Here is a 24,036-nt window from a genome sequence, read left to right as displayed (position 1 = left end):
GCACGTCTGGGATCTCCATCCGTACCATCCATTGTCCCTGAGGTAAGGCTTTTCTCGAGAAATATTCTAGAAATCACGATAAGGACCACCTGTGAATAAATACTTACCACTACCCTCCCTTCCCTTACCTCTTAAGTCCTACTCATTCATCATTCGCCTCCGATACACATTGGCACCACCAGCTACATATTCCTCACTGTTATTTTCGACGCTTCTCGAATATTGACCTCTCCCCCATTGGCTACCAAGTCAACCTCAACCCAAGAACTTTACCACAATGGGTTCCACCGAGCAGAAGCCTGTCATCTTCAACAAAGCTGCTGAGGGTATCTCCTATTTCACTCCAGCACAGATCCCACCGGCTGGCACTGCTAAGGACCCACAACCTGAGGGCCATCCTATCCCGAAAATCTTCCAGCCTCTCAAGATTCGTGGCGTCACCTTTCCCAACCGCATCTGGCTCTCGCCACTCTGTCAGTACAGCGCGCAGAATGGCTACCTTACAGACTGGCACCTCACGCATTTAGGCGGAATCATCCAGCGTGGACCTGGTCTTACCTTGGTTGAAGCCACTGGAGTCACACCGGAAGGTCGCATCACTCCCGAGGACAGCGGTCTCTGGGAGGATGGTCAGATGGCTCCGCTCAAGCGGATTGTTGAATTCGCGCACAGCCAGAACCAGAAGATCGGTATCCAGCTGGGCCATGCCGGTCGCAAGGCCAGCACTGTTGCTCCGTGGTTGAGTTTGGGGGATACTGCTCAGAAAGAAGCTAACGGCTGGCCGGATGAGTGCTTGGCTCCAAGCGCCATCGCTTTTCAGTCATCCTTCCCACACCCCAATGCTTTGACGCTCGAAGGTATCCAAAGAATCAAGGATGCTTTCGTAGCCGCCGTCAAGCGAGCTGTCGAAGTCGGCTTTGATGTCATCGAAATCCACAATGCTCACGGTTACCTCCTCCATGAGTTCCTCAGCCCGGTCAGCAACAAGAGGACCGATAAATATGGTGGTTCTTTCGAGAATCGGACAAGGCTGACAAGAGAAATTGTCGAGGCCACGCGTGCTGTCATTCCAGAAAGCATGCCTCTGTTCCTCAGAATCAGCGCCGACGACTGGCTAAAGGAAGTACCTGAACCTGAATTCGCCGAGAGCTGGACTATCGAGGACACAGTGAAGCTCGCACCGATCCTTGCGGAGTTGGGTGTCGATTTGCTGGACGTTAGTTCTGGTGGCATCCACCCCAAGCAACACATCCACGGCGGTCCAGGTTATCAAGCACCATTTTCCAAGGCGGTCAAGGACAAGGTTGGTGATTCTCTCCTGGTCACTGTCGTCGGCTCCATCACATCTGGTCATCAGGCCGAGGAGATTGCCCAATCTGGCGTCGATGGCGTGTTTGTTGGACGATATTTCCAGAAGAACCCTGGTCTGGTTTGGACTTTTGCCGAGGATTTGGGTACGGAGATTCACATCGCGAACCAGATCTCTTGGGGATTCGGAGGTCGCGCCGGCGGTAAGGGACACCAGAAGAAGTAAGCGTTAGGTGGAAAACGGTGCATTATGAATTGAATTCCTTCTGTTGTGATCTGAGCGATGGCGTTTTACAAACAAGGTCTCCATGAGGGCAGATGGGCGGCTAGCAGAGAACTTTGATCGCAGCATATAGACCTACTATGAATCAGATTCCTATTGGTGTCATTTTGAAGTTGAGCAACGCTGCGAGGTTCCGTGTCGTATACAACGCCGCATTTGGGTTTACGATGGACAACGGTGGAGGTCAGTGGTTGGTGTTTGTGTTATGCATCGACTTTCCAGGTTGATTGCAGATGCTCCTGAGGTGACCTGCGAAACATGTGACAGATTTGACAAAGTTCGCAGGTCGTAGAATGGCTTTCCGTAGGGCTCTGAGCGCTTGTGAAATTCAATATAGATAGCTTGCAATGAAACGAAACGGGACAGCAAACTTGCCCTCCTGATTCTGAGATGGCTACAATGGTATATTGATAATGTTAGAATTTTTTACAGGGATACCAGGGCTTATTGGACGTCGCGACCCCGTATTGGCGGAGATTATATCTGCTTGAGTATGAAGGTGGACATCCTTGACAACTGGCGGAATTGAGAAGGCTTCTTCCGCCAGGCTGTGTGGAGCGGGCCGCAACACAGATTTTCCTATGGAGTCAGTTACGGAGAAGATGAGTTAGCAGCCAATCTTTCAGTGAAGCTGCCGTGGATGTTTGAATCCAATGGCTTCAATGACACACTTGAGTGCAGAAGTCTCCGGGCGCTCAACGGCGCTCCAGTGGCTGTGCTGTAGACTAAATATGGTCCGTAAATGCCTTTTTGACAGGAAACTTGTGATTGGGCGTCATTGGAAAGGCGCTTTGATCTTTTGTTGATGAAGGCGCCTCAAGTGTTTCAGAACATCCATGGATTGTTGATTGTGGAGCAATCAAATTGGTTCACATTCTCAAGGGCTTGATAGCTTGACGTCAATTCCACACATATAGACCGTGGAACAGGTTTTTGGCTTTGACAACAAAAATAACAATAAACACAGATGGCGACTCACTGGCAAGTGTTTCTATCCCGTCTTTAGAGTTGACCAAAGGCACGGTCGAGACACGTGGAGGTGGCAGTGCTTTTCTGTCAAACAACGGGCGAGTCCTGGCTATGATCGGCTGAAGATCAATGGGCGAGATCGTCGTACGGAAATATGGACAAGATGGAATTGTTATCGATTAAACTACGGAGGACGTGAACGGGTCACCAAAAGCTAGAGCCGCGGAGGTCAGTAGCACGAGTAACTTACCTACCTTGAAGCGCACCATCGAGTGGAGATTGCTGGACCAGGCATGACCAGGGCATCGTGACAGTGCAAACTGTGAATAATAGGACAGCAGGACAGCAGGTCGGCAGATGACAGTTTTGGACTCGGTGATTGATGATGATGTGAGAGGCTGCAGAATGGTCACCGGTAGTCGCGTCGACAATACAATCATTGAGAGATGATAAGACATATTGACCCAGACACCCCAGATTGCTGCCATAGGTGGTGGACCAGCAAGGCAAGTCTAGGTCTGTATGACTGGGTGAAGCTCCAAGATTTGTGGCTCTCTGGGCTCCCAAGTTCTGCCTGCTCCAACGTGCCATGGGAGTCTATCGTTCCTTGATATGCAGTGCCCTGAGTTTGATCTTTAGACAGGAAAACAAAGTCTTGTTATAGAAAAATATAGCGTATACAATTTTGAACAGCAGGAAGCAGCTATGCTAGAAAACAGTACTATCATATATCCGATTGATAGTAATAGTATGAGAATGCGAGTTCCTTGAGTCGTTGTCCAGCTAGTTAAGCTATCCCTGCTCGGGCTGCGGTGTGCTGATGCTGTGCTGTGATCTGCTGTGATGTGAATTGGGGACTTACTCTTCCCTTCTTCTCTTTCACCACAACAATTGGCCAACCACTTTCACAACGGATCTTTTGACCATGCTTCTTACTGCTTTCTCTGTCTATCGACGGACCAACTGTGCATACCTTTGACAGCTCATGGTCCGCGCGTCTGTCCCCGGTTAAGCGCCACCCACGACTGTCTTCCTCCTGCTCGCCATCCGGCGCGACTCTGGGGCGTGGTTGGCTCGCAGGCTCAACTTGCCCGCTCCCTCTCAAGTGCCAACTTCAACGCACTCACAACTCTCAAAAGATGAACTCCGACAACAACCCCGACTCCTCTATCACAGCCAAACGACGTCGAGCAACATTGACAAAGAACCCTCCACCGTCAGCGTTCCCCTCCAAGCAACCTTCACTCCGTAACGCACAGTCGTCGGCCGCCCTCCAACGAGCCCCGTCAGCGCCCACTGCATATCAGACCGCAGCCTCACAGTCCGCTCGCGACTTCCACAACCGATCACAATCTACTGCGTACGGATCCTCCTCTTCATCGCTCGAACACATCAGCGCAAGTCCTTCGCCCATCATTCCCCACAACGACTTCTTCTCTCCATCAAGTGACAGATACCTGCCCCCGCAGCAGTACCCTCCGAGTCCGCAAACCTCAGATGACCGTCACCACGATCTCATAGGCGCCCCCTTCGACGCCAGCGGTCTTCTTTCATCATTGCAAGCCACTGGCATAAACAGAGACCAAAATGCTGTGATGCAGTCCTCACAACTTCCGCAATTGACTCGCAACCATACTAGTCCCGACTCGCGCTTCCCCATGGAAGGCAGTATGCGCTCGTATGGATCTGGGATTGGTATGATGGAGGTCACTCCGCCAAAGTCAGAAAATGGCACCTTAAGTCCCAAGCGCTTCTCTGGTGACAGCCAGAAGCCATCGGGACCATTTCGCAAGAAGAGCGGCTTTTCAAGCTTCATGAACAACATGCTAGGGTCTCCAAGAACGATCAAGATTTCGGCGCCCGAAAATCCCATGCACATGATTCATGTGGGATACGACAACCAGACTGGGCAGTTTACGGTGAGTAGGGCAAGCTCTGCATTGACATTTTACGCAATCGTGCTTGTCCTGTACTCGGCGGCTAATTCATGGATAACAGGGACTTCCTGCAGATTGGCAGAGAATACTGGCAGACAGCGGTATCTCCAAAAATGAGCAAGATCAGAATCCGCAGATGATGATGAACATCGTCGAAACATACAAGACCAATTTTGGGGGAACTGATGAGGCAGTTTGGGAAAAGTTCGACCATGCCAAATTGTCCGACTCACCTCAGAGTAGTGCGAGCAGCTATCACAGCCCGACGCCGACAGTAGGTTCACCGAACCTCGGTGTCAACCCAGCCGCATACTCGCCAATTGCTGGTGTCCTGTCTCCACCTGCAAGCCCCCGATTTCCTCAGAATCACGAAGGCAGCTTCGAAAACCCTAGAGCTGCACCGCCCATACCACGAGGCCTAGTCGGCAGTCCAGTTGGATTCAAACCCGGCCAATCTCCCACTCTCATGATGCCGAATCGGCCAGCGCCGAAGCCGCCTCAATCTAATGTACGTGATCTTGCCCCAGCTCGGGCTGCGCCGCCTCCTCCTTTCAAGCATGATCTGCCACAGCGGCCTGTTGCAGAGTCGCCATTACCGCAAACCCCTGCAGAGAAACAATTATCTGCATCACCATACATTCCTCAGGGCGAAGCACTAAGTCGTACTGAATCTCGAACGACTGGTGCCACTCCCCCTCGACCTCAGCAGACGGTTCAGTCTGCGACTCAATATCAGCAACAGCAAGAGCATGCGATGGCATTAGCACAAGAGGCTATACAGAGTAAGCAGCTTGATCGGAGTCGAAGCCAGCGTCAAATCGCTCAAGGAGCGCCAGAGGTTCCACCCAAGATTCTTCCTCAGAAGATTAGCCCCCATATCCCTCAGACTCAATTTGCTGAAGCGGCAGACTCACCTGATCTGCAAGGACAGCCACAGTTGGCTAAGGTTGGACCTGTACCTGGTCCCAGGCCCCGAGCAAAGCGACAGCAAAGCAACATTATTGATGTTACGGCTCGACTGAAAGCCATCTGCAGTCCAGGTAACCCAACAACAAAGTACAATAACCTCAACAAGATCGGCCAAGGTGCTTCTGGAGGCGTATACACCGCATATGAGGTCGGGACTAGGAGGTGTGTCGCAATCAAGCAGATGAACCTAGAACAGCAACCGAAGAAGGACCTCATCATCAACGAGATCATCGTTATGAAAGACAGCAAGCACAAGAACATTGTCAACTTCATTGATAGTTACTTGCATGATGGCGACCTTTGGGTCGTGATGGAGTACATGCAGGGCGGGTCCCTTACTGATGTGGTGACTTTCAATGTCATGAGTGAAGCCCAAATTGCAGCCGTCTGCAGAGAGGTGAGCAATACTCCCCCATCAGGAAAACGTCATGTACTAACTGTCTTAGACATTATACGGATTGCAACACTTGCATTCGAAGAACGTCATTCATCGTGACATCAAATCCGACAACATCCTGCTGTCTGAAAGAGGAGACATCAAGCTTACGGATTTCGGATTCTGCGCTCAAATCAATGATAGCCAGAATAAACGGACGACTATGGTCGGCACTCCATATTGGATGGCTCCAGAAGTGGTCACTCGCAAAGAATACGGTCGAAAGGTTGATATTTGGAGCTTGGGTATCATGGCCATCGAAATGATTGAGGGAGAGCCACCTTATCTGACAGAATCGCCCCTGAGAGCCTTGTATCTGATCGCCAAATACGGCACACCACGCATCAAGGACGAGCAAGCGCTCTCACCTATCTTCCGCGACTTCCTCCATTTCGCGTTGAAGGTGGAGCCGGAGAAGCGAGCAAGTGCTCATGATTTGCTCCACGTAAGTGCATTTGTTTTCATTGGTGTGGACCTACCTGACGTTGTGTACAGCATCCTTTCATGCATAATTGTGCCCAGCTTACCAGTCTCGCTCCTCTTGTGCGTTCAGCTCGAGAAAGCAGGGCTGCAGAAAAGGCCCACAGAGGCAACTAGGAGTCGTCTCACGGTCGTCTGATGTACAACTAATGCCAAAAATACGCCTGGCGCACTATAGGCACGATTCAAACCGATATAGGTTTGGCCTACACAATAACACTCTCCGAAGTCCACCTGTGTGCCACGAAAGCATCTCATATGCATCGGCACACCCGAAAACACTTCGGAATTGAAAGGAGCCTATTACACAATCAGGCTCTAGCATGGACGGCTACACGTGTTATGTGACAATGATGGCACGATTGTTTTCTTATGGATACTCGTCCTTCTCGTTGGTTGTTGAGCGCATGGACATCATTATCGAAGAGCTTTCACATCGGGGGGAAGCACTTATGACTAAATGACGGAACTGGAGTTCGGTCGGATAGGACCTGGAATAGGAGCGGACTGGACTGTCTCGTGACATGTCTTTTCCCTGTCAGCACAGAAACTGTGCAAGTCAATATCTAGAGGTCTAGAGTCTTTCCAGGATGAGCAGGAGTGTGACGTGCGCGTGTAACAGCGCCGCATCCAAGATATGTGAGCTGAGATAGCTGGCCGGAATCGGAAAATGTGGTTCGGTTTGATAACGAGGACATTTCCAGAAGACTGTTTGATAGTCAAGGTGAAGATCTCGAGGCTGACCTGCGTAATGTTATGTGTGGCTGTGTTGAGCTTGTCGGTGGCTCATGTCGAACCTTCTTTTCTCCAACCCGCCATGCCTTTGCGTCACTCGACACGACTCCAGATTCATCAACTAGGCTGCGCTGATTGTTCACTTCAACTTTGCAACATCGCTTCTCTCTCACACAATCATATAATCGCACAGTTTGCTCCTCTACTACTCTGTGTATCGTTGCTATCGTTCACTCTCTCTGCAAGTCTACTTACAGCTCGCCTTGACCATCATGTTCCGGGCGCAGCAGAACATATTCGACGATGCCGTTGGTAAGCTGGATGCACTGCTTCGACATGATCCAGACTGACTTTCCTGTAGCGAAAGCGACCGACGAAAACCTGACCTCGGAGAACTGGGAACTCATACTCGATGTCTGCGACAAAGTGTCGTCTAGCGACAGCGGAGCCAAAGATGTCGTGGCCGCGATGATTAAGAGAATGGCCCATCGCAATGCCAACGTACAGTTGTATACGCTTGAGCTCGCCAACGCGCTGGCTCAGAACTGTGGTGTTGCTATGCACAGAGAGCTGGCTTCGAGGAGTTTCACAGACGCTCTGCTCCGATTAGCGAACGACAGGGTAAGGCCGGATCTTACAGTGCGGTCTGAATGGTCCTGACGTGCATAGAATACACATCAACAAGTTAAATCGAAGATCCTCGAGCGGATGGAACAATGGAGCAAGGACTTTGCCAACAACACAGAATTGGGTATTATGGAACAGGCATACTTGAGATTAAAGGCCCAGAGTGAGTTGACCTTGCAAGAGCAAGGTTATTGCAGCCATTGACGCATTATAGATCCAAACCTACAACCGCCACAGGCGCCTGTCAAGAAACAGATCACCGAGTTTGATCGGCAAAAGGAGGAGGAAGAACTGCAGATGGCTCTCAAACTATCGATCCAAGACAAGTCCACGGGACCATCAGCGAGTCAGCCATCTGCTGCTGCTGCGGCGGCCGAGTTGTCCGCACAACCAGCGTCCTCAGCACAACAAGCACCTCCACAACCGGTACCTTCGGGTACAACAGCTGCAACTGTTTCACGGGTACGAGCACTATTTGACTTTCAACCCTCGGAGCCAGGTGAACTACAGTTCCGGAAGGGTGATGTGATCGCAGTATTGGAGTCGGTGTACAAAGACTGGTGGAAAGGATCGCTTCGTGGTCAGACGGGCATCTTCCCACTCAACTATGTCGAGAAACTACAAGATCCGACACCAGACGAATTGCAGCAAGAGGCACGAATAGAGGCCGAGGTTTTTGGACAAATCAAGAACGTCGAGAAATTGCTGGCACTTTTGAGCACAAGTACAACCGACATGAATCCCAGAGACAACGAAGAGATCACGGAGCTGTATCACAGCACGTTATCCATCAGACCGAAGTTGATTGAGTTGATTGGGAAATACACCCAAAAGAAAGGTATGGAAGAAGGTGGGCAAATTTGGTGGATAGGGTGCTGACTTACGACGCAGATGATTTCCAGCAATTGAACGAGAAATTCATCAAAGCGCGACGAGACTACGAAGCACTACTTGAAAGCTCGATGGCTCAACCGACACAAGCATACGCCCGTCCAGGCCCGGCAGCTTACGGATATGGAGGGACCGCACCACCCCAGCAAGGCTATCCGCCACAGAGATTTTATACTCCTGGTGAGTATTATCACACAGGGAATGTGGTTCGCGAAGTCTAAATGCTTTCTCCCAGATGGACAACCACCGAACAATGCTATGCCTTACTCTCAACCACAACAACAACCCTTCCAGCCTCCGTACCCCGTAGCCTCGCCGGCTCCGCAGAGCCAGACGCCAGCCAACCAGCCTCCACCGGATGCCTACCCTTCGTATCCAACAGCGCCTGCTCGTCGACAGTCCCAGCCCGAGCCATACGCGCCGTATGCTCCTCAGAACTCGACCGCACCTCCACCAACGTCGGATGGCCGGCCCTATCCCGGTGTGCAACCACCGAACATCGCCCACCTCCAATATCAGGACGACGGCTATTCGGCGTCAAATTACTCCACAGACGACCTGCACCATCAAGTTATGTCACCCCCTCCCCAACAGCAGGCTCCGCCTACTCAACAGACCTACATCCCACCCACCAACCCTAGCTACCCTCCGCCGTCAGCCCCGTCTCAGCAACCATACGAGTATCCGTCGTCGCAGGTGAAACCAGCCGCGCCTAGTCATGGACCTCCTCCCGTTCCTGGCGTGGGTCCACCGAATCCAGCAGACCGGCCTGTCACACCTCTAGCGCAATCATCACCGTATCCTACCTTCTCGCCTGGTCATTCGCTTCCACAGCAGCAGTACCAGGCTTATAATCAACGGCCAACGAGTATGGCGGCGCCAGCTCCAGGCGTCGGTGGAGGCGGGCCGGCAAGTTATTACAGGTAGAATCTGGCTAAGTCGACTTCGCAAGAGGAAGATCCAATGGACCTTGACTTGACAGAGCATTGGGCAGCTTCGGCACCGAGGCATGGCACAATTCATGCGTTGGGCGCCAAAATGGCTACTTCGGCTTTGCAGGAGGAAGATCCCAAGGTCTTCGAAGCGACGGATCGTGATTCAACTTTGGCACAGCGGCACGGCACGACTGATGATCAGGGAGACGAAAAGGCTCAAACGATTCCGCAGGGGAAAGGCCCCGAGGCTCGTGACTCAGGGGATGGTGGTTCACTCTGGAACGGGGCCATGGCACGACTCATGGATTGGCGATCGAAAGCTGAACGACCCACGACTGATGCATTGGACGTCAAACGCTTCAGGACCACGCCTGTGAAACGACCTCGTCGTTACCGAAGGATTGGAGGTTTGAGCCTTGATGAGGATTTAGTATGAACCTCCTTTTAGCATGTTCAACATGATTTAGCACACGCTGCTGCTGGCATCGTAATAGAACGAACGAAATGACTGACCGTACTGGCAAGGTCGGGTCAATCAGAACCAAATAAACAAGTTTGGACCTGGAATTGTATAGTCGAGGATTCTTGTTGCTGCGTGGCTGGGCGCAAGATGACATATTTCCATCTAGTAAATCTGCAAACGCAATTGCACGCTTCTTTGCCGGATCAAATTGGCTCAACCCGGCACCATTGCTTTATTTGCAGCGCGTACTCGTTCGAGCGAAACCCAACACAAGGGTGGCTCCTGATTACTGTGCGAATTTCACAGGAACCAGCTTCAACAACGCCGCCCAAATCCCATCTCTTTTTCTGCTATTTCCGGAGCTCAAATTTATTTGCTGCTGTCCTGACTCTGCATGTAGGTATATCCGAAGTAGGCGGCCGCAGCACCGACCAGTAGGACGGCATACATGGCGACTCCCATGCCAGGACCATCAGATCGGCCTCCAGGTCCAGCGGCAATCTTGTCGGTAGCGCCGGTCTTGGGGGCTGGGTCTCCAGGACCTCGTTTCAGTTCTCCGACCAAAAGACCTTCGAGGATCTCGCGGGCTTCATCCGAGTGACCGACATCCTCGAAGGCTTCGGTTGCGTCCTGACCGCCGACGTCGAGAAGGACTTCCTCACCACCACTACGACAAGGTTAGCTATCTGGTATCCTGCACGCTTTCTTGAGGCCCAATTGTTGCGAGGGTAATCGGAAAAGTATCTGGAATCAATGTGGGGCAATGAAGGGTGGGGGAGAAGTAGAAGTGATTGTGCGGTTTGGGAGTAGGAAGGATGGGGAGAGAACGTACGGATGCTCGTCGACGAAGGATGTGGTGTTGTAGACCTTGTCGTGGATGACGAGGTACAGATCTTTCTTGCTGTTGTGTGTCTTCACCTCGTCGAAGCTGAGTGATTGAGACATGGCGGTGGTTGGGTAAGATTTGGGGAAGGTGTTTGTTGTGATTCGGGGAAGCTCGAGTGTGATATAGGTCGATGGAGGGTAATCCTGTCGAAGGAAGAGGGATTGCTTGAAGCTCGTGTGTTTGTAGCGGGAGCGCAGTCAGAAAAGAGAAAGTGGTTCGAGGGTTGATCAAATCAATTTAGGTGAAGTCGGTGTCGGGGAAAGGTGCAGGTTTGTCCAATCAAGGCAATGGGGGAACCAAGTCTGAGAAGGAAGAAGGCAAGCGACATGAAATGATGAAAATAACGGGCGATTTCGGTGGGGCTGTCCTCACAAGGACGAAGCTGCGTAGAGGTACTACATGGTAATTGAAGACGCTCCGATTCGCTGTTGACGATGGAACAGCCTGGCTGACAACCGTGTCCACCGAACTTTGATGCCACAGGTGCCGCGCTCAATTCCGCTTGTCGTGATATCTTTCCGTAAACCGTAAAATAACACTGGGGGGTGTTGTCCTTTTCAGGTTCTGTTTCGCGGTATCTTCGGACCCATTTACGGGTGCTGTTGGATACTTGATCTCTAAAGTCGGACTGTCTTTTAGCTGCGCTACGCGTTCTTCGTGCTCTTCACGTGCTTTCACTTTACTGTTGCGATCACACTTTTTGTTAATTCGCGACTCCGCCCCGCACCACGACACCGGCTGTACGAATGACGATGTCAAAACCTGTCGCGCGACGACATGACGTCTCATATTGTATATGACAATGTATCGCGCACGCAAGCGAATCAAGACAATGACAGCGACGAGACGCCAAAGTTGTTTTCCGGTCAGACACTATGGTTTTCGCACGCCGTACCGCAGCGACAGTGGTTGATGGAGAATGCCCGACTCAATGGTGCTACCATCGTCAATAGAGATGTTGATGCCAACATCAAGCTTGTCGACCATGCCAGGAAGAACCAAGCCCCTGGGACGCACTCCTACAAATATGTCGAATCGTCCATACGGAATGGTGTACTCGAGAACCTGGCGGACCATGCGGTAGGAGTTTCTACGAGAGTTGCCCGACCAGTAGGTAGCACTGTGACTGCTCCAAGAGGCGGGAGAGTTGCGTACACCGAGGAAGATGACCAGTTTCTTTGGAATTGGATGAAACCATTCGAGGACAATGGCGGCGTGTACAAGGGTAACGAGATCTACAAGCAGATCGAGGAAGTGAACCCGAGACACACCTTCCAGAGTTGGCGAGATAGATGGATAAAGAGCACCAGGTTCCAGAAGAGACAGCTCACGAATACCGCGCAGTCGGAGGAGCGAAGACCTCACCTAGCAGATGACGATGCTGAGCGGTCAACGCAGAGCCCTACACCAGAACCGGCACAAGCACCATTGCGGTCGTCGCCGTCGGGTAAGAGAAAGCGTGGACCGGACGATGGTGGAGAGCGTGTCCGCCCTAAAATACAGCCAACACGTGCTACCAGATCGCTAGAAGCACGAAACCATCAGAACGTGGACGATCCTGTTCCGCCAGTAACGGCTGCAGAGCAGGACACTGCGGGAGAAGCACGTCAGGCCGTTCCACTTGCCAACGCTCAGGCCGCGCAAGCTGAACTCGGAGCCGAACAAGTGGAAGTCCAGGGTGAAGAGGACGACACAGAGCTGTTAGGCTTATCGCCATCAAACGTGGGAGGCGGCTTCAACATCAAAGAGTATAAAGCGCTTTACCGCATGGTTCCTGAACTTACCGACGCGGTTTCCGACGAGTTTCAGGGACTTTGGAAAGAACTGGCGGCATCGCCTGAGTACCCTGGCCACAAACCTGACCAATGGAAGTATTTCTTTGAGTATCGAGTGGTACCTGATTATTGTAGAAACAAGAAGTTGAAGCTGGAGGAAGTCGCTCCTTATATGTGCGCACGACAGGAGAGCAATCTGGCTGGAGAGCAGCACAGCGGTCGCGACAAGGATGGGCACGACAACGATGATGAGAAGGAGGAGAACCAGCAGGACCAGGATGAGCTCTCAGAAGCTAGAACAACTCCCGGGTTGATGATGTGCACGAATTGTTATACCAATAACAGTGAGAGATGGAGACATGATAGAGAAGGGAAGCCTTTGTGCAACGAATGCGCCGTCTTCTTGAGAACGCATGGAGTTCCCAGATCATCAACAATGGGGCTCGGCGCGTTTGCTGAACAAGCAGAAACTTCCGGAAAACGTCCACAAACACCCTCGCGACAGATCAGCCCTAAAAATTTCACCATCACTCCAATTGTCGGATCTGTTCAATTGTCTCCAATACTTCTTCCGGCTGAACCCAGCGTGGCTGAAGCTGTGTATGCACGAACTCCGCCGCCGAAATCTCCCTCGTTCCAGCCCGAGTCACCAACATTGAGTCGACCACCAGAACCGAATTCATCAAGGAAGAGAGGTGCTGGACGAGGTTCTCAATCGCAGTCGCAGTCGCAGTCGCTCTCACAGCCAGTGTCAATACGAGAGCTGAATCCACCAAGCACACAAAGTCATACCCAAACCGGCTCAGAAGCCCATCCATCGGAAATGGGCGAGGCTCAATCCAAGGAAGTCCAACCAGAAGAACAATTGGATGCGAAATCGCAAAATCCGATTACTGCTGTGCCGTCATTTCGTGCCACAACAGGCACGCGGCCTAGAAAAACACTTCAAGATGATCCTGACAATCTGGATGTCCAACAAGACTCGTCTCTGAGTACAGATATAGGCCCTCCTCGCGAACCGCCTGTCATACCCTCCACTGAGTCGGAAGATGAGTTCACCTTTCCACCTTACCCCCTTCTGGGAAATATGTCTATGGGTGATCCACGTTTTCTTCCACAAAGTTCCTCGTCGGAGTCTGAAGATCACGATGATGAGGGGATTGAAGAAGAGGAAGATAGCGTGGTGATAAAGCAAGAAAAAGCCGCGACTCCAGACCACGAATCTTCACCAGATTTTGGAAGCAGAGCGAACATAGTACGTCAACAAGCAGCTGAGGAGCCGCAACCAACCCGGAAGCGGCAGAGAGAAAACTCTGTAGCTACAGGTGGTCAGGGAGTCTTGCAAGAGTCGAGACGCAACGCTTCACCAGAGATACCAATGGAAAGACTCGCATCAGGCTCGCAACCAATGGATAACTGGGAGACGGCCCCAGAAGAGCAACAACAGGGAACGCACAAGGAACGTCGCCTGTCAACGCAAGCGCTCTTCGACCGTCCGAACACTCACTATGCACTGGATCTCGGCCTCGAGATCCCGGATCCTGAGGGTGGCTGGGATAGCATTCTTGGTCCTGGAGCTGCAAACGATCCTGAGTATGAAGACTCTGGCGCCGTTGCACTAGATGTCAACACAGCGCGCAACAAACAGCCAGCTATTCCTGCACGAGAGTCCAGGGAGGATGGAGGAAGCCTGCCTGAGGACACCAATCGTGTTCGTCCATCGTCTACAGCAAGATCTACAGACCTTGTCGAGCTTCAAGTGGCGCAGCAAACCGCAGAGGACGACAGTATTACGGATCAATGGTTAGCCCACGAAGAGTCCCTGTATCCCAACGAACCCAACTTGCGACCGATCTGCATCAAAGCGCTCGAATGCACCAGTATCAACTTTGAGCGAGCAACAGATGTCGTTGAAATCATGCTGGACGAACTGAAGCGCAAGCGCCGCCGCACTTCGCGCTCCGGCTTCATTGCTGTAAACGAGGTCGAGATCCCGGATGATATGCCTGGTGTTTGGACTGACGAGGACGATCGACTTCTCCTGAGTCGGGATAAGAAAGATGTCCTGCGCATGATAGCCAAGCATGGTCGCCCGAATTGTGATGCGCGCTTCGATTTTTGGATTGAGTATGTGGAGAACTGATGGCGTTGGCATGGTTTTGGGACGACCCTGTTGGTTCTGGTCTGGCACGGGGACAAGTTGACGACAATATGACGAAAGAGAGATACCCTTATTGTACAAGTATTGAGATTAAGCGGCTTCGCGCCCAAGAACGAAAGGTCAGCCTTGCGAGTGTACCAGCAGGAAAGAAGCTGGCATGGAGAGCATAGTTTAGTATGTTCAATTCTTTTTCATTATCAAGCCAACATGGCTTCTATCAGCACTGTGAGACTTCCGTAGGTGAGACACGTCGCGGTCTTGCTCCTTCAATTGCCACGAGCAAAATGGCGCATCACAAGAGTGAGCAGACGTGGTAGGTAAGCTCTCAATAGCGTGCTCAACCCAAAGTCAAGCCCCTTTTTGAAGCTCCTGTCCTGCGTAGTATCTCGGCGAAAACATCGTAAAACATCGTTTCCTTGCACGCCTTCTTGCTGGAAATCGAGCTGACCGTCCCAATATCTTCCAGCGCCATGCTACATCCCAAAAATCAATGAAGAGCACTGCCGATGTGCCAATGCCTGAAAATGATTGATGTACATTCCGGGCGAAAAGAAGCAAGCAAGAAAGGGCCATTCATCAGCTAGGGTCCTGGGTTAGCTGCCTGGGTAAGGGTAATCATCCGGGTCTGGGGATCAGGCGTACTTGAATTTGAGATGGTCCTCGTAAAACTTCAGCATCGGCCTAGGGCAATGTCTGTAGATCTGTTCGTTGCTAACTTTGGTGCGCTTCCCGTTCTTGAAGAGGACGAAGGCCATTAGACCTCCGGAGTCCGTTCGTTCGATAGTATCGATCTTCACGACTTCACTCTCCCAGTTCTCCTTATTTGGCACCCATTCCGAGATCTCCTCCTCGGCGGCTGCAGCGGGCGCGGCGTTATTTCTTCTTCGGCGCTTCGGTTCTGGAGCTTCCTCGGTGGATGACTGTCTTCGTAATGATTGTTTGGATTTGGCCTTTTTAAGAGCAGTGGGTGGGCCACCGATCTTCTTGTGGTAGTCGGCCAGGATTTTTCTAGCATCACTGTAAAGCGCTGTCAGTTGTTCTGTCCCTGGGAGGTGTGGCCGTGACCAGCGTGCTAGACTTACGGCAGAAGATTGTCCTCCGGTTCCAACGTATTCTGGGTTTCTGGGTAACCCTGCCACTTGATCTGATAGAACAGCTGTTTCCTCCGGAACTCGTGACCTCGGATTGCTTCGACGACGTATACCTCTCCTTCGGCCTCATCGTCTGAGTCTTCTGTGCCAGCTTTGTCGCCGTTCTCGGCCTCGTCCTCATCATCGTCCTCAGCTTGTTTCGCGTCGTCGTGTAGCTCGCCGTTCAATTGTTGTTTGGCTTCCGTGTCGGCGGGGATGTCGTCGCCATGGTTGATGTCGCCGACTTCACTTTCATCGTCAGAGATTAAGTCGTCTATGGTCGCGTTAGTAGCTGGTTAACGTGAATGCGACAAAGCGCTGAAGCGGATTGCGCGACAAACCCACCTTCTTGCAAGTTGGGCATGACGAAGATCTTGGACCTAGTCAATCTAACGTGATTGTCGCGCAAGTGTGATAGTCGTTAAGCTGCCTTGTCTCGATCAAAACTAAAGTTGAATGTGAAGTGAATTGGAGGTTGGCGGACGGCACTCTGCGCGTGAACCCAAACGCGGAGAAAGGCTGAAGTTCGCGACAGAAGGTGCGATTGAGCCCCTGTCACGCCGCTTTTATCACCACTCGTCCTCGCTTTAATCCTGTGTTATAGTATTTAGTACAGCATATCGTGAAATAGCTGGGACTTCTTCAATATCTAGATGGAATGGCTTTATATATCTCCTCTCTGGTCCTACTCGGCGCCACTCCTCAAGCGCAGGCGAATCTGGTCCTTCTGGCGCCCTATCATTTTGGTCGGGGTCGCAGCCCCTCAACTATGTCAATCATGACCTTCTGCTGCTCACCACAGTCGGCGTCTTCTTGAGGAACGATTGCTGCTCAGGCATAAGATCGGGTGTAGCAGTCGCAGTCTCGAAGACTTGGCCTCGAGTCTCGCCCTTGCGGACAGTTGAATACCTCTTCCGACGGTGAATGAGGCAGAACATCGCTCCGGCAATGATAGCTAAAGCGGGGACACCAAGACCTACAGAGAGACCGATGATAAGCGGCTTCTGATCCTTCCCAGTAGTGCCACTTTCGCGTCCACTAGCACCGACTCCCCCGGTCGACGTGGCAGTAGGCGGCGGCGGCGGCGAGTAAGAACTCGGGGGACCAGAGGTTGCAACAAGGTCTTGGCTCGTAGACCCGAAGGTGGACCTGCTAACTGACGCCTGCGCCGTTGCTGATCCCGTTGTGATGAACGTGGAGGCGGTGGTGATCGTGATCTGATCGGAGACGGGGCAATTTATGACCCCGGTCGCATTGCACGACACTATGGTATATACTTTTGTAGTGGTGGTGCCAATGCTCGCGTCGTCGTTGTCGATCAGGCGCGCCCTGATTGCTGCAGCAGAGGAAGTTGTCGAAGCGCTGGTTAGTGTAGCGCATGCAGTCGTGAGTGTTGTGTACCAGAGTGGCGTTTCCGTCTGAGGCGCTGGGCCCCACGTGTGGTTATCCCAAGCGACTGTGGCACCGGCTTGAGCACCAAGTGCTATGGTAAAGGCTTCGACCAGCGCCACATCGCAGTTCTCGTTATCGCTATCAGCAGTGCCTGTAGTAGTGAATTTGGCAATGTTGGCATAAATGCCCGCTCCTAATCCAGCTGAGCCGTCGAAGATTGGCTCGTAGTCGATATCAAGGCCAACGCCGGCATGGATGCCAACACGCAAGGTGCCATTAAGCTCGAAGTCCTCTCCGCCAACACTGACATTGAGGAATTCGAACATGCCACCGTCTCTAGGAAGAAGTTGTCAGTCTGTGTTCTCTTCTTGTTGAGTGAATTTGTCTCACATAGTAACCTCACCGACATCATTCTCGAACATGCCGATGTTGATAGCAGCGCTGTCAACCTTAATATGCACTCCACTGATGATATCAATGTCTTCACTAGAGCTAAGGACAAGGTCCACAGTGAGAAAAGCGCCAATGGAAAAGTCGTCGCCATCAAATTTCGCATCAAGGCCAACGCCCGGAGGACTATATGTAAACAGGTTGAGTGTATATTTCGACTCCGCCGAGAGCACGGTGTCCAGCTCCATGTACAACTCTAGGTCATCAAATAGATACTGTAGCTGGTAGTCAAAGTCTTCCGAGCTGGGGAGGCTGACATCGGTGAAGTCAATGTTCGTGAAATTTGAGTTGTCCTCGATGAAGGCTTTGAGGGCGTCCTCTGCATCGTCTACGAAGCTGGTGACAGTCTGCTTTACAGTAGCTTCAAGTTGTGTTGTATTGATATCGGCGCTGTACGTATAGCTGCCCGTGACTTTGCCGGCTATGTAGCATGTACGACAGGTGATCCGCATATCCAACTCACTCCTTTCCGAGGAAGGGACAGCGTTAGTTACAATGAGGAGCCTGATAGCACGGAGATGCTCATAGGATATCATGGTACTCACATAGGAAATAGCACTTCTCCATCATCCCATTGGTGATCGAGAGCCTTGCTGAAGAGCTGTTCGGTCGTTGCACGTCGAAGCATTCGTCCACCCACAGTGTTTACCAAGCCAGCAGCAGGGTATGTTCCGTCTAAGTGACCGGGTGCGGGTGTCGCAGAAGCGGAAATCAGGCTGAACGCCCATGCAACGAGATACAGACAGAAATGGTGAAGCATGTTGGATAATTTGAGCGATAAGGCTGGCAACCTCTCAGTGCAGCAGTCAAAACCAAATTCGCAATATAAACAATATACGAAACTTCCCTGGAACTCTGGGCCATGAGGTCTTTATAGCTTCTTACCTGACGTTTCAAGATCTGAAGATGTCCTCTTTTGGTCATGAACTCGTAGGACATGGCAAGAAGCAGTGCCTAGGGTAAATGGTTAGGTCTGCAACGCATATAGCCCCCAATACAGTCTCGAGGCTTGCAGGTTGGCGTGGCCGAGACTCCGTAGCATGCATACAACGCAGCCACCAAGGCAGACCACACAAGATAGTCATATTTCAGATGCAGCGTGGACCGTGCGTAACAGGGAAGGGAACCTTCCAGCCCGATGTTTGCATTTTCTTCTCCAGAGAGCTTTCGGCTTTGAACGCTTGAAGGATCTAAAAACCTCGTCAGGAAAAGCACAATCGATTCAACGTACTTGACGATATAGCGCAAAAGGGACATGAGACCTAAGTTTAGATGTTGGTGTATGGTCAACCACGGTAAGGCTGAGAAAGACCGGTGTTCGATGATGGTTTAGAATAAAGCAAGTGCAAGGGTGTAAAGTCATAGACAGGGTACTGCTCGGTTCGTCCAAGCCACGGGGAATGTGATAGTTTGAGGCTGCGAGCCCTAGATATGACTTCCTAGACCGGCGTGCATCGAGCCAAGCTGGTTGTGGCTGTGTCTTCAAGTTCCGTCATAGAGTCCTTGATAGACGACTTGAAAGTATTGGTTGTTCACTTAGTAAGAGTGCGCAGCACTCTGAGCATGGACAACTGCTGTTGTGCTGTGGTCAGTGAAGAGTCTGGCCAGATGATGTGGCAATGAGACCCTGGAGGTTTGACCACCCCGGTGCAGTATGCATGGGGCCAGCAAGGGGCCAGCAGGGCTGGTCACTACGACGAATATAGTCCTCCTCCAAACATGGAGGGTCGTGTATTTCGAAATCGTCTCTATCACCCGGAAGCCAGACAATACGTCGTCCTCCCTGCTGGCTGCATATGAGGATATATTTAGAAGAACCTGACTTACGATTCCGACATGAGGCTGGACAGAAGATGGAACAGGTTAGAAGGAGTGCCATGAACACTAAAGGCAACTGACCCGACTCTCTTGGCATTCGACCGCGTCGGTCGTGTCTCCTCATAATTTGGAGAAGCCTAAGTGAAACTTCTGGCCTAGAAACACGAGGACGAGAAAGTCCAAGCCAAAATCCAGCACCGAAGACGACAGTATTGCGCGGAGGATCAACATCTGAAAGCCTCAAAGGAGGAGGACACTACTGCGCTACGCGAGGCACTCCGCCATGGCTATGCAATTGGATTTGTCGCAGGCTCAGATTGTCAAAGATGAAAACGGAAGACCATTTATTGTCGTCCGCGACCAAGGGTCGAAGAAACGAACACATGGCACCGACGCTGTGAAGCAGCACATATTGTCCGCGAGAACTGTTGCCAGCATCGTCAGAACCTCACTAGGTCCGCGCGGACTCGATAAGATCCTCATCTCACCCGATGGAGACATTCAAATAACGAACGATGGGCGCACAATCATGTCCGAGATGGAACTGACAAATCCAATCGCGAAATTGATGGTCGAATTGTCAAAGTCACAAGATGAAGAGATAGGAGATGGAACTACAGGTGTGGTTGTGCTGGCCGCTGCACTGCTGGATCAGGCCGCGGACCTTATCGACAAGGGCATTCATCCTATCCGAATTGCGGACGGCTACGACCAGGCATGTGAGCTTGCGGTTGCACACTTAGACAAGATCAGTGACGAGATTCATTTTTCGAAAGAAGAGCAAGATAATCTGATGAAGGTCGCCAAAACATGTCTAGGCAGCAAGATTGTCAGCAAAGCACACGACCAGTTTGCGAAGATTGCGGTTGACGCTGTGATGTCGGTGGCAGATCTGGAACGAAAAGATGTGGACTTCGAGCTGATCAAGGTTGACGGCAAGGCTGGTGGATCTATAGAAGACTCCCTGCTCGTCAAGGGCGTCATCGTCGACAAGGACTTCTCACATCCCCAAATGCCAAGTGAGGTGAAAGACGCAAAGCTGGCTATCCTCACCTGTGCCTTTGAGCCTCCCAAACCAAAGACCAAGCACAAGCTTGACATCTCGACCGTCGAAGAGTTCCGAAAACTACAGCAGTACGAGCAGAACAAGTTTGTGGAAATGATTGACATGATCAAAGCAACTGGCGCCAACCTCGTAATTTGTCAATGGGGTTTCGACGACGAAGCCAACCACCTGCTTCTACAAAACCAATTACCGGCTGTACGATGGGTCGGCGGTCCCGAGATCGAGTTAATAGCAATTGCCACGAACGGAAGAATTGTGCCACGATTCGAGGATCTGAGTGCAGAGAAACTAGGCAAAGCAGGCGTCGTCAGAGAGATGACGTTCGGCACTACGCGAGAGAAGATGCTCGTGATTGAGGAGTGCGCCAACACACGAGCCGTCACCATCTTCGTCAGAGGAAGCAACAAGATGATCATCGACGAGGCCAAGCGATCGTTACACGACGCCATCTGCGTGGTTCGCAACCTTGTCAGAGATAACAGAATCGTCTATGGTGGAGGTGCAGCCGAAATTGCTTGCTCAATTGCCGTGGAGGACGCAGCCAGCAAGTCACCAGGGCTCGAACAGTACGCCATGAGAGCGTTTGCCGATGCTCTTGACGCTGTGCCCATGGCTTTGGCAGAAAACTCTGGTCTAAGTCCAATCGAAACCCTCGCAGCCGTCAAGTCTCGACAAGTAAAGGAGGATAACTCACGGTTGGGCGTCGATTGCATGCAGACTGGTAGCAACGGTATGACTTCCCTTGGATCTTCTCTTCCGAGCTATGCTAATTCCATAACAGATATGCGAGACCACTTCGTTATCGACCCTTTGATTGGAAAGCGCTCACAATTACTTCTGGCTACGCAATTGTGCCGGATGGTGTTGAAAATAAACAACGTGATCGTGGCAGGAAGTGATGAAAATGATTTCTAGAGGCGTCCAACTCCAGCATCAGCATCGGACGGCGTTTGCACCGAAGAAAAGCGTGCGTGGGAAAAAGAAAATCATGATTCTGTATGAACAGATACCCGGTCTCGAACGTGGGATAGAATTGAAGATATCAAATGTCCCTTGGACGACCTTTGTGTCCAGACTTGCTTGCGATTTTCCTCGTTCTCGTGTCTGGCCCGCGGTTAAACTGTTGCTTTCTTCGCACCCCACGACCGTCGTATAGGAGAAGCACGTACGGAGATGGAGCACATGGTTTCGCTACAAGACAACGGAGATAGAATATATGGACAATCGGACTTTAGGTGGACATTCCCACAAGGCTGCAAGGATCGCTCAGTATGATTGGGCAACACAGCGTAAGCGACTTGCATAAAATGCCCACCGCGATGATTCAACATCAGTTTCACAGCTCGGCCTGTCCAGTCGTTGATCAACCAGCCTGGCATGACCGTTTATCGAACCAAGGCTTCCACAATATGCCATTTGTCAGGTGTATCGTAATTCTCTCGCTCTCTCAGACCCGGCTCGACGAAAACGAGTGACTACGAGGTCAGGACATTCTCACCATGTTTTCGGTATGGCGAGTACGAACATGAGCGTACAGTCTACAATAGTTGTCCAACGGCGCCTGGCCCGAGAAGCACGGAGCAAAGAAGACGACTGGGCCGGCCTATCCGAAATCAGAGCGAGAAAGAGGATCCAAAACCGACTTAATCAGCGGTCGTACCGTATGTGCTGCCCGCCCAGAGATGAAGTCCGCTCTATATACCACGTAGACAAGCTAACAATGAGCCAGGCCGTAGGCGTGCCGAGCAGCGCGAAGCACAGCGTGCGAGGAGAGGGTCACTTGCTCGCATCAACCAGAAAACCCACCCAATCACCGTTGCTCCTCGCCCAACACAAACCCAGACCCAGACCCAGACCCAGACTGTCGTGCGCGACTGTCCGCTTATCTACGGGTTCTGCTTCTCCGAACCGAAAGCCTTGGTTCATCGCCCTCCTGTTGATACCAAACTCCTGATTCCTACTCGGCGTCCCAAGCAAATAGATGCCCCCTTCGGAGGCTGCGCGACCATCTTCCTCGACCATGACGTCCGACGAGTTCACCATTATGCCTGCTCAGTCCTCTGGCCCAGCTTCGGACATCATATCCTGTCGACGGACGAGACCCTAACGTCCGCATTCTTCCGGCTCAGCATGACCGACGAATTGCTTCTGAATACATTCGTATGGACAGCAGCGCTCGAAATGTCGCTGCACGACTTGCCCCCAACGACGACACACAAGAACAACGCCGTGATGCTATCGTGTCAGACGAGAGCGATTAAAATGGTTCGTGAGCACATCGACCAGGGCAGCGTCACGGATGCGCTGATCTTCGCTGTGCTGGCGCTTGCAATCAGTGATGCTGAACCAGTACCCGTGCTGCAGGAGGAGTCCGAGTACGGCGGCTTTGATCCGCCTCTCCGCTCGCTGGGCTGGCTCGAGTACTTATCCCGCTTGCGCTGGACACAGTCGCACATGGATGCGCTAGAACGTCTGGTTGAGGCGCGAGGGGGGTTGGAGAAGATCGAAACGCCTGGCATCGCGGAACAAATCCAGTCAACCGACGTCTTGCACTCAAGTCTGTCATTATCGAGACCTACCTTTGCTCTTGGCTCTTTATACCGCCACGTCCTAGAACACCAAGTCAAACTGGTACGGCCGCCACGGGAGCGTGCTGCATGCTTCGATGTCGTCGATGACAACTTCAAGGACCTATTGCTCGACATGCGCATGTATTGTCGACTTTTGGAGAGATCTGGCCTTGCCGCGGATGAGAACATTGCTACTTGGGAGACCAATGTCTCCCGTAATCTGATACAATTTCGGTTATTGCTGCTGTCAAAGGCCGACGGCATTGCCGAGTTGTGTCGCCTCGCTGCGCTTATTTTCAGTTACGGCGCCATATACCCTCTTGCCCGTTCTGAGTCGTTGAAGCTGCTGGCTAGACAGCTGAAAACCGCTGTCAGCGAAACAATGACAGTAATGCATGAGGCAACCGAGTTGATGCTCTGGGTTTGCGTGATAGGTGGCATGGCCACCGCCGACACAGAGGACGAGTCATACTTTGTGACCGTGCTCAAGCTGCTATTCAGCCGATTGGGAGTGGGCAGTTTTGCACAATTGAAGGAAGTCTTGCAACGATACATATGGCTGCCCAGTGCCTGCGACTCCGGCGCACTCGCTCTCGCGAATCGAGTAGAGCCAGCCCGATTTGGAGATGGAGTCTGAGTCGAGACAACGGTCTTCTAGACCCCAAGTCCTTTGCACAGAATGGCCACCTGTGGCTCTGTCAAGTCCCAGACTTTTGTTGACTCGCTGATGGGGCTCACTGGGAGAGCAGATTGTT

General features: G+C 51.8%; 9 protein-coding genes across 9 annotated transcripts; 6 read left to right on the top strand and 3 right to left on the bottom strand.

The window, feature by feature from the left end:
* Positions 1-155: 155 nt before the first annotated feature.
* Positions 156-2,024, top strand: EDD37DRAFT_432837 (NADH-dependent flavin oxidoreductase). Its single transcript, XM_062812693.1, has one exon. The coding sequence runs from the start codon at positions 278-280 to the stop codon at positions 1,532-1,534; it is 1,257 nt and encodes a 418-aa protein (XP_062669555.1). The 5' UTR covers positions 156-277; the 3' UTR covers positions 1,535-2,024.
* Positions 2,025-3,435: 1,411 nt separating this feature from the next.
* Positions 3,436-6,776, top strand: EDD37DRAFT_432647 (p21-activated kinase 1). The gene is made up of 4 exons (XM_062812692.1): positions 3,436-4,479; positions 4,559-5,863; positions 5,913-6,347; positions 6,398-6,776. The coding sequence occupies exons 1-4, from the start codon at positions 3,700-3,702 to the stop codon at positions 6,497-6,499; spliced, it is 2,622 nt and encodes an 873-aa protein (XP_062669554.1). The 5' UTR covers positions 3,436-3,699; the 3' UTR covers positions 6,500-6,776.
* Positions 6,777-7,453: 677 nt separating this feature from the next.
* On the top strand, positions 7,454-9,562 carry EDD37DRAFT_565125 (signal transducing adaptor molecule; the record flags this gene model as incomplete). The annotated part of the gene is made up of 5 exons (XM_062814039.1): positions 7,454-7,738; positions 7,787-7,907; positions 7,959-8,582; positions 8,636-8,734; positions 8,871-9,562. 5 exons carry the CDS (start codon positions 7,454-7,456, stop codon positions 9,560-9,562), a joined length of 1,821 nt encoding a protein of 606 aa, XP_062669553.1.
* A 563-nt stretch (positions 9,563-10,125) lies between these two features.
* On the bottom strand, positions 10,126-11,440 carry EDD37DRAFT_632142 (cytochrome-b5 reductase). The gene is made up of 2 exons (XM_062816698.1): positions 10,866-11,440; positions 10,126-10,700 (listed from the first exon to the last, which is right to left on the bottom strand). The coding sequence occupies exons 1-2, from the start codon at positions 10,976-10,978 to the stop codon at positions 10,403-10,405; spliced, it is 411 nt and encodes a 136-aa protein (XP_062669552.1). The 5' UTR covers positions 10,979-11,440; the 3' UTR covers positions 10,126-10,402.
* A 6-nt stretch (positions 11,441-11,446) lies between these two features.
* Positions 11,447-15,025, top strand: EDD37DRAFT_632140 (uncharacterized protein). Its single transcript, XM_062816697.1, has one exon. It carries the CDS (start codon positions 11,697-11,699, stop codon positions 14,835-14,837), a length of 3,141 nt encoding a protein of 1,046 aa, XP_062669551.1. The 5' UTR covers positions 11,447-11,696; the 3' UTR covers positions 14,838-15,025.
* EDD37DRAFT_632138 (uncharacterized protein) lies at positions 15,026-16,630 on the bottom strand. Its single transcript, XM_062816696.1, has 3 exons — positions 16,331-16,630; positions 15,938-16,259; positions 15,026-15,872 (listed from the first exon to the last, which is right to left on the bottom strand). Exons 1-3 carry the CDS (start codon positions 16,347-16,349, stop codon positions 15,488-15,490), a joined length of 726 nt encoding a protein of 241 aa, XP_062669550.1. The 5' UTR covers positions 16,350-16,630; the 3' UTR covers positions 15,026-15,487.
* EDD37DRAFT_432215 (uncharacterized protein) lies at positions 16,552-18,684 on the bottom strand. Its single transcript, XM_062812690.1, has 3 exons — positions 18,373-18,684; positions 17,768-18,292; positions 16,552-17,713 (listed from the first exon to the last, which is right to left on the bottom strand). The coding sequence occupies exons 1-3, from the start codon at positions 18,585-18,587 to the stop codon at positions 16,762-16,764; spliced, it is 1,692 nt and encodes a 563-aa protein (XP_062669549.1). The 5' UTR covers positions 18,588-18,684; the 3' UTR covers positions 16,552-16,761.
* A 769-nt stretch (positions 18,685-19,453) lies between these two features.
* Positions 19,454-21,626, top strand: EDD37DRAFT_687099 (T-complex protein 1 subunit epsilon; the record flags this gene model as incomplete). The annotated part of the gene is made up of 2 exons (XM_062819931.1): positions 19,454-21,441; positions 21,493-21,626. The coding sequence occupies exons 1-2, from the start codon at positions 19,929-19,931 to the stop codon at positions 21,624-21,626; spliced, it is 1,647 nt and encodes a 548-aa protein (XP_062669548.1). The 5' UTR covers positions 19,454-19,928.
* Positions 21,627-21,924: 298 nt separating this feature from the next.
* Positions 21,925-24,036, top strand: EDD37DRAFT_432227 (uncharacterized protein). The gene is made up of 2 exons (XM_062812691.1): positions 21,925-22,372; positions 22,441-24,036. The coding sequence occupies exons 1-2, from the start codon at positions 22,222-22,224 to the stop codon at positions 23,916-23,918; spliced, it is 1,629 nt and encodes a 542-aa protein (XP_062669547.1). The 5' UTR covers positions 21,925-22,221; the 3' UTR covers positions 23,919-24,036.

The sequence above is a fragment of the Exophiala viscosa genome (genome assembly GCF_022695815.1).
Source record: "Exophiala viscosa unplaced genomic scaffold EDD37scaffold_6, whole genome shotgun sequence".
Classification (NCBI taxonomy): Eukaryota; Fungi; Ascomycota; class Eurotiomycetes; order Chaetothyriales; family Herpotrichiellaceae; genus Exophiala; species Exophiala viscosa.
Note: the sequence above shows the minus strand (reverse complement) of the source record. Positions and strands in the feature narration are given on the sequence as shown.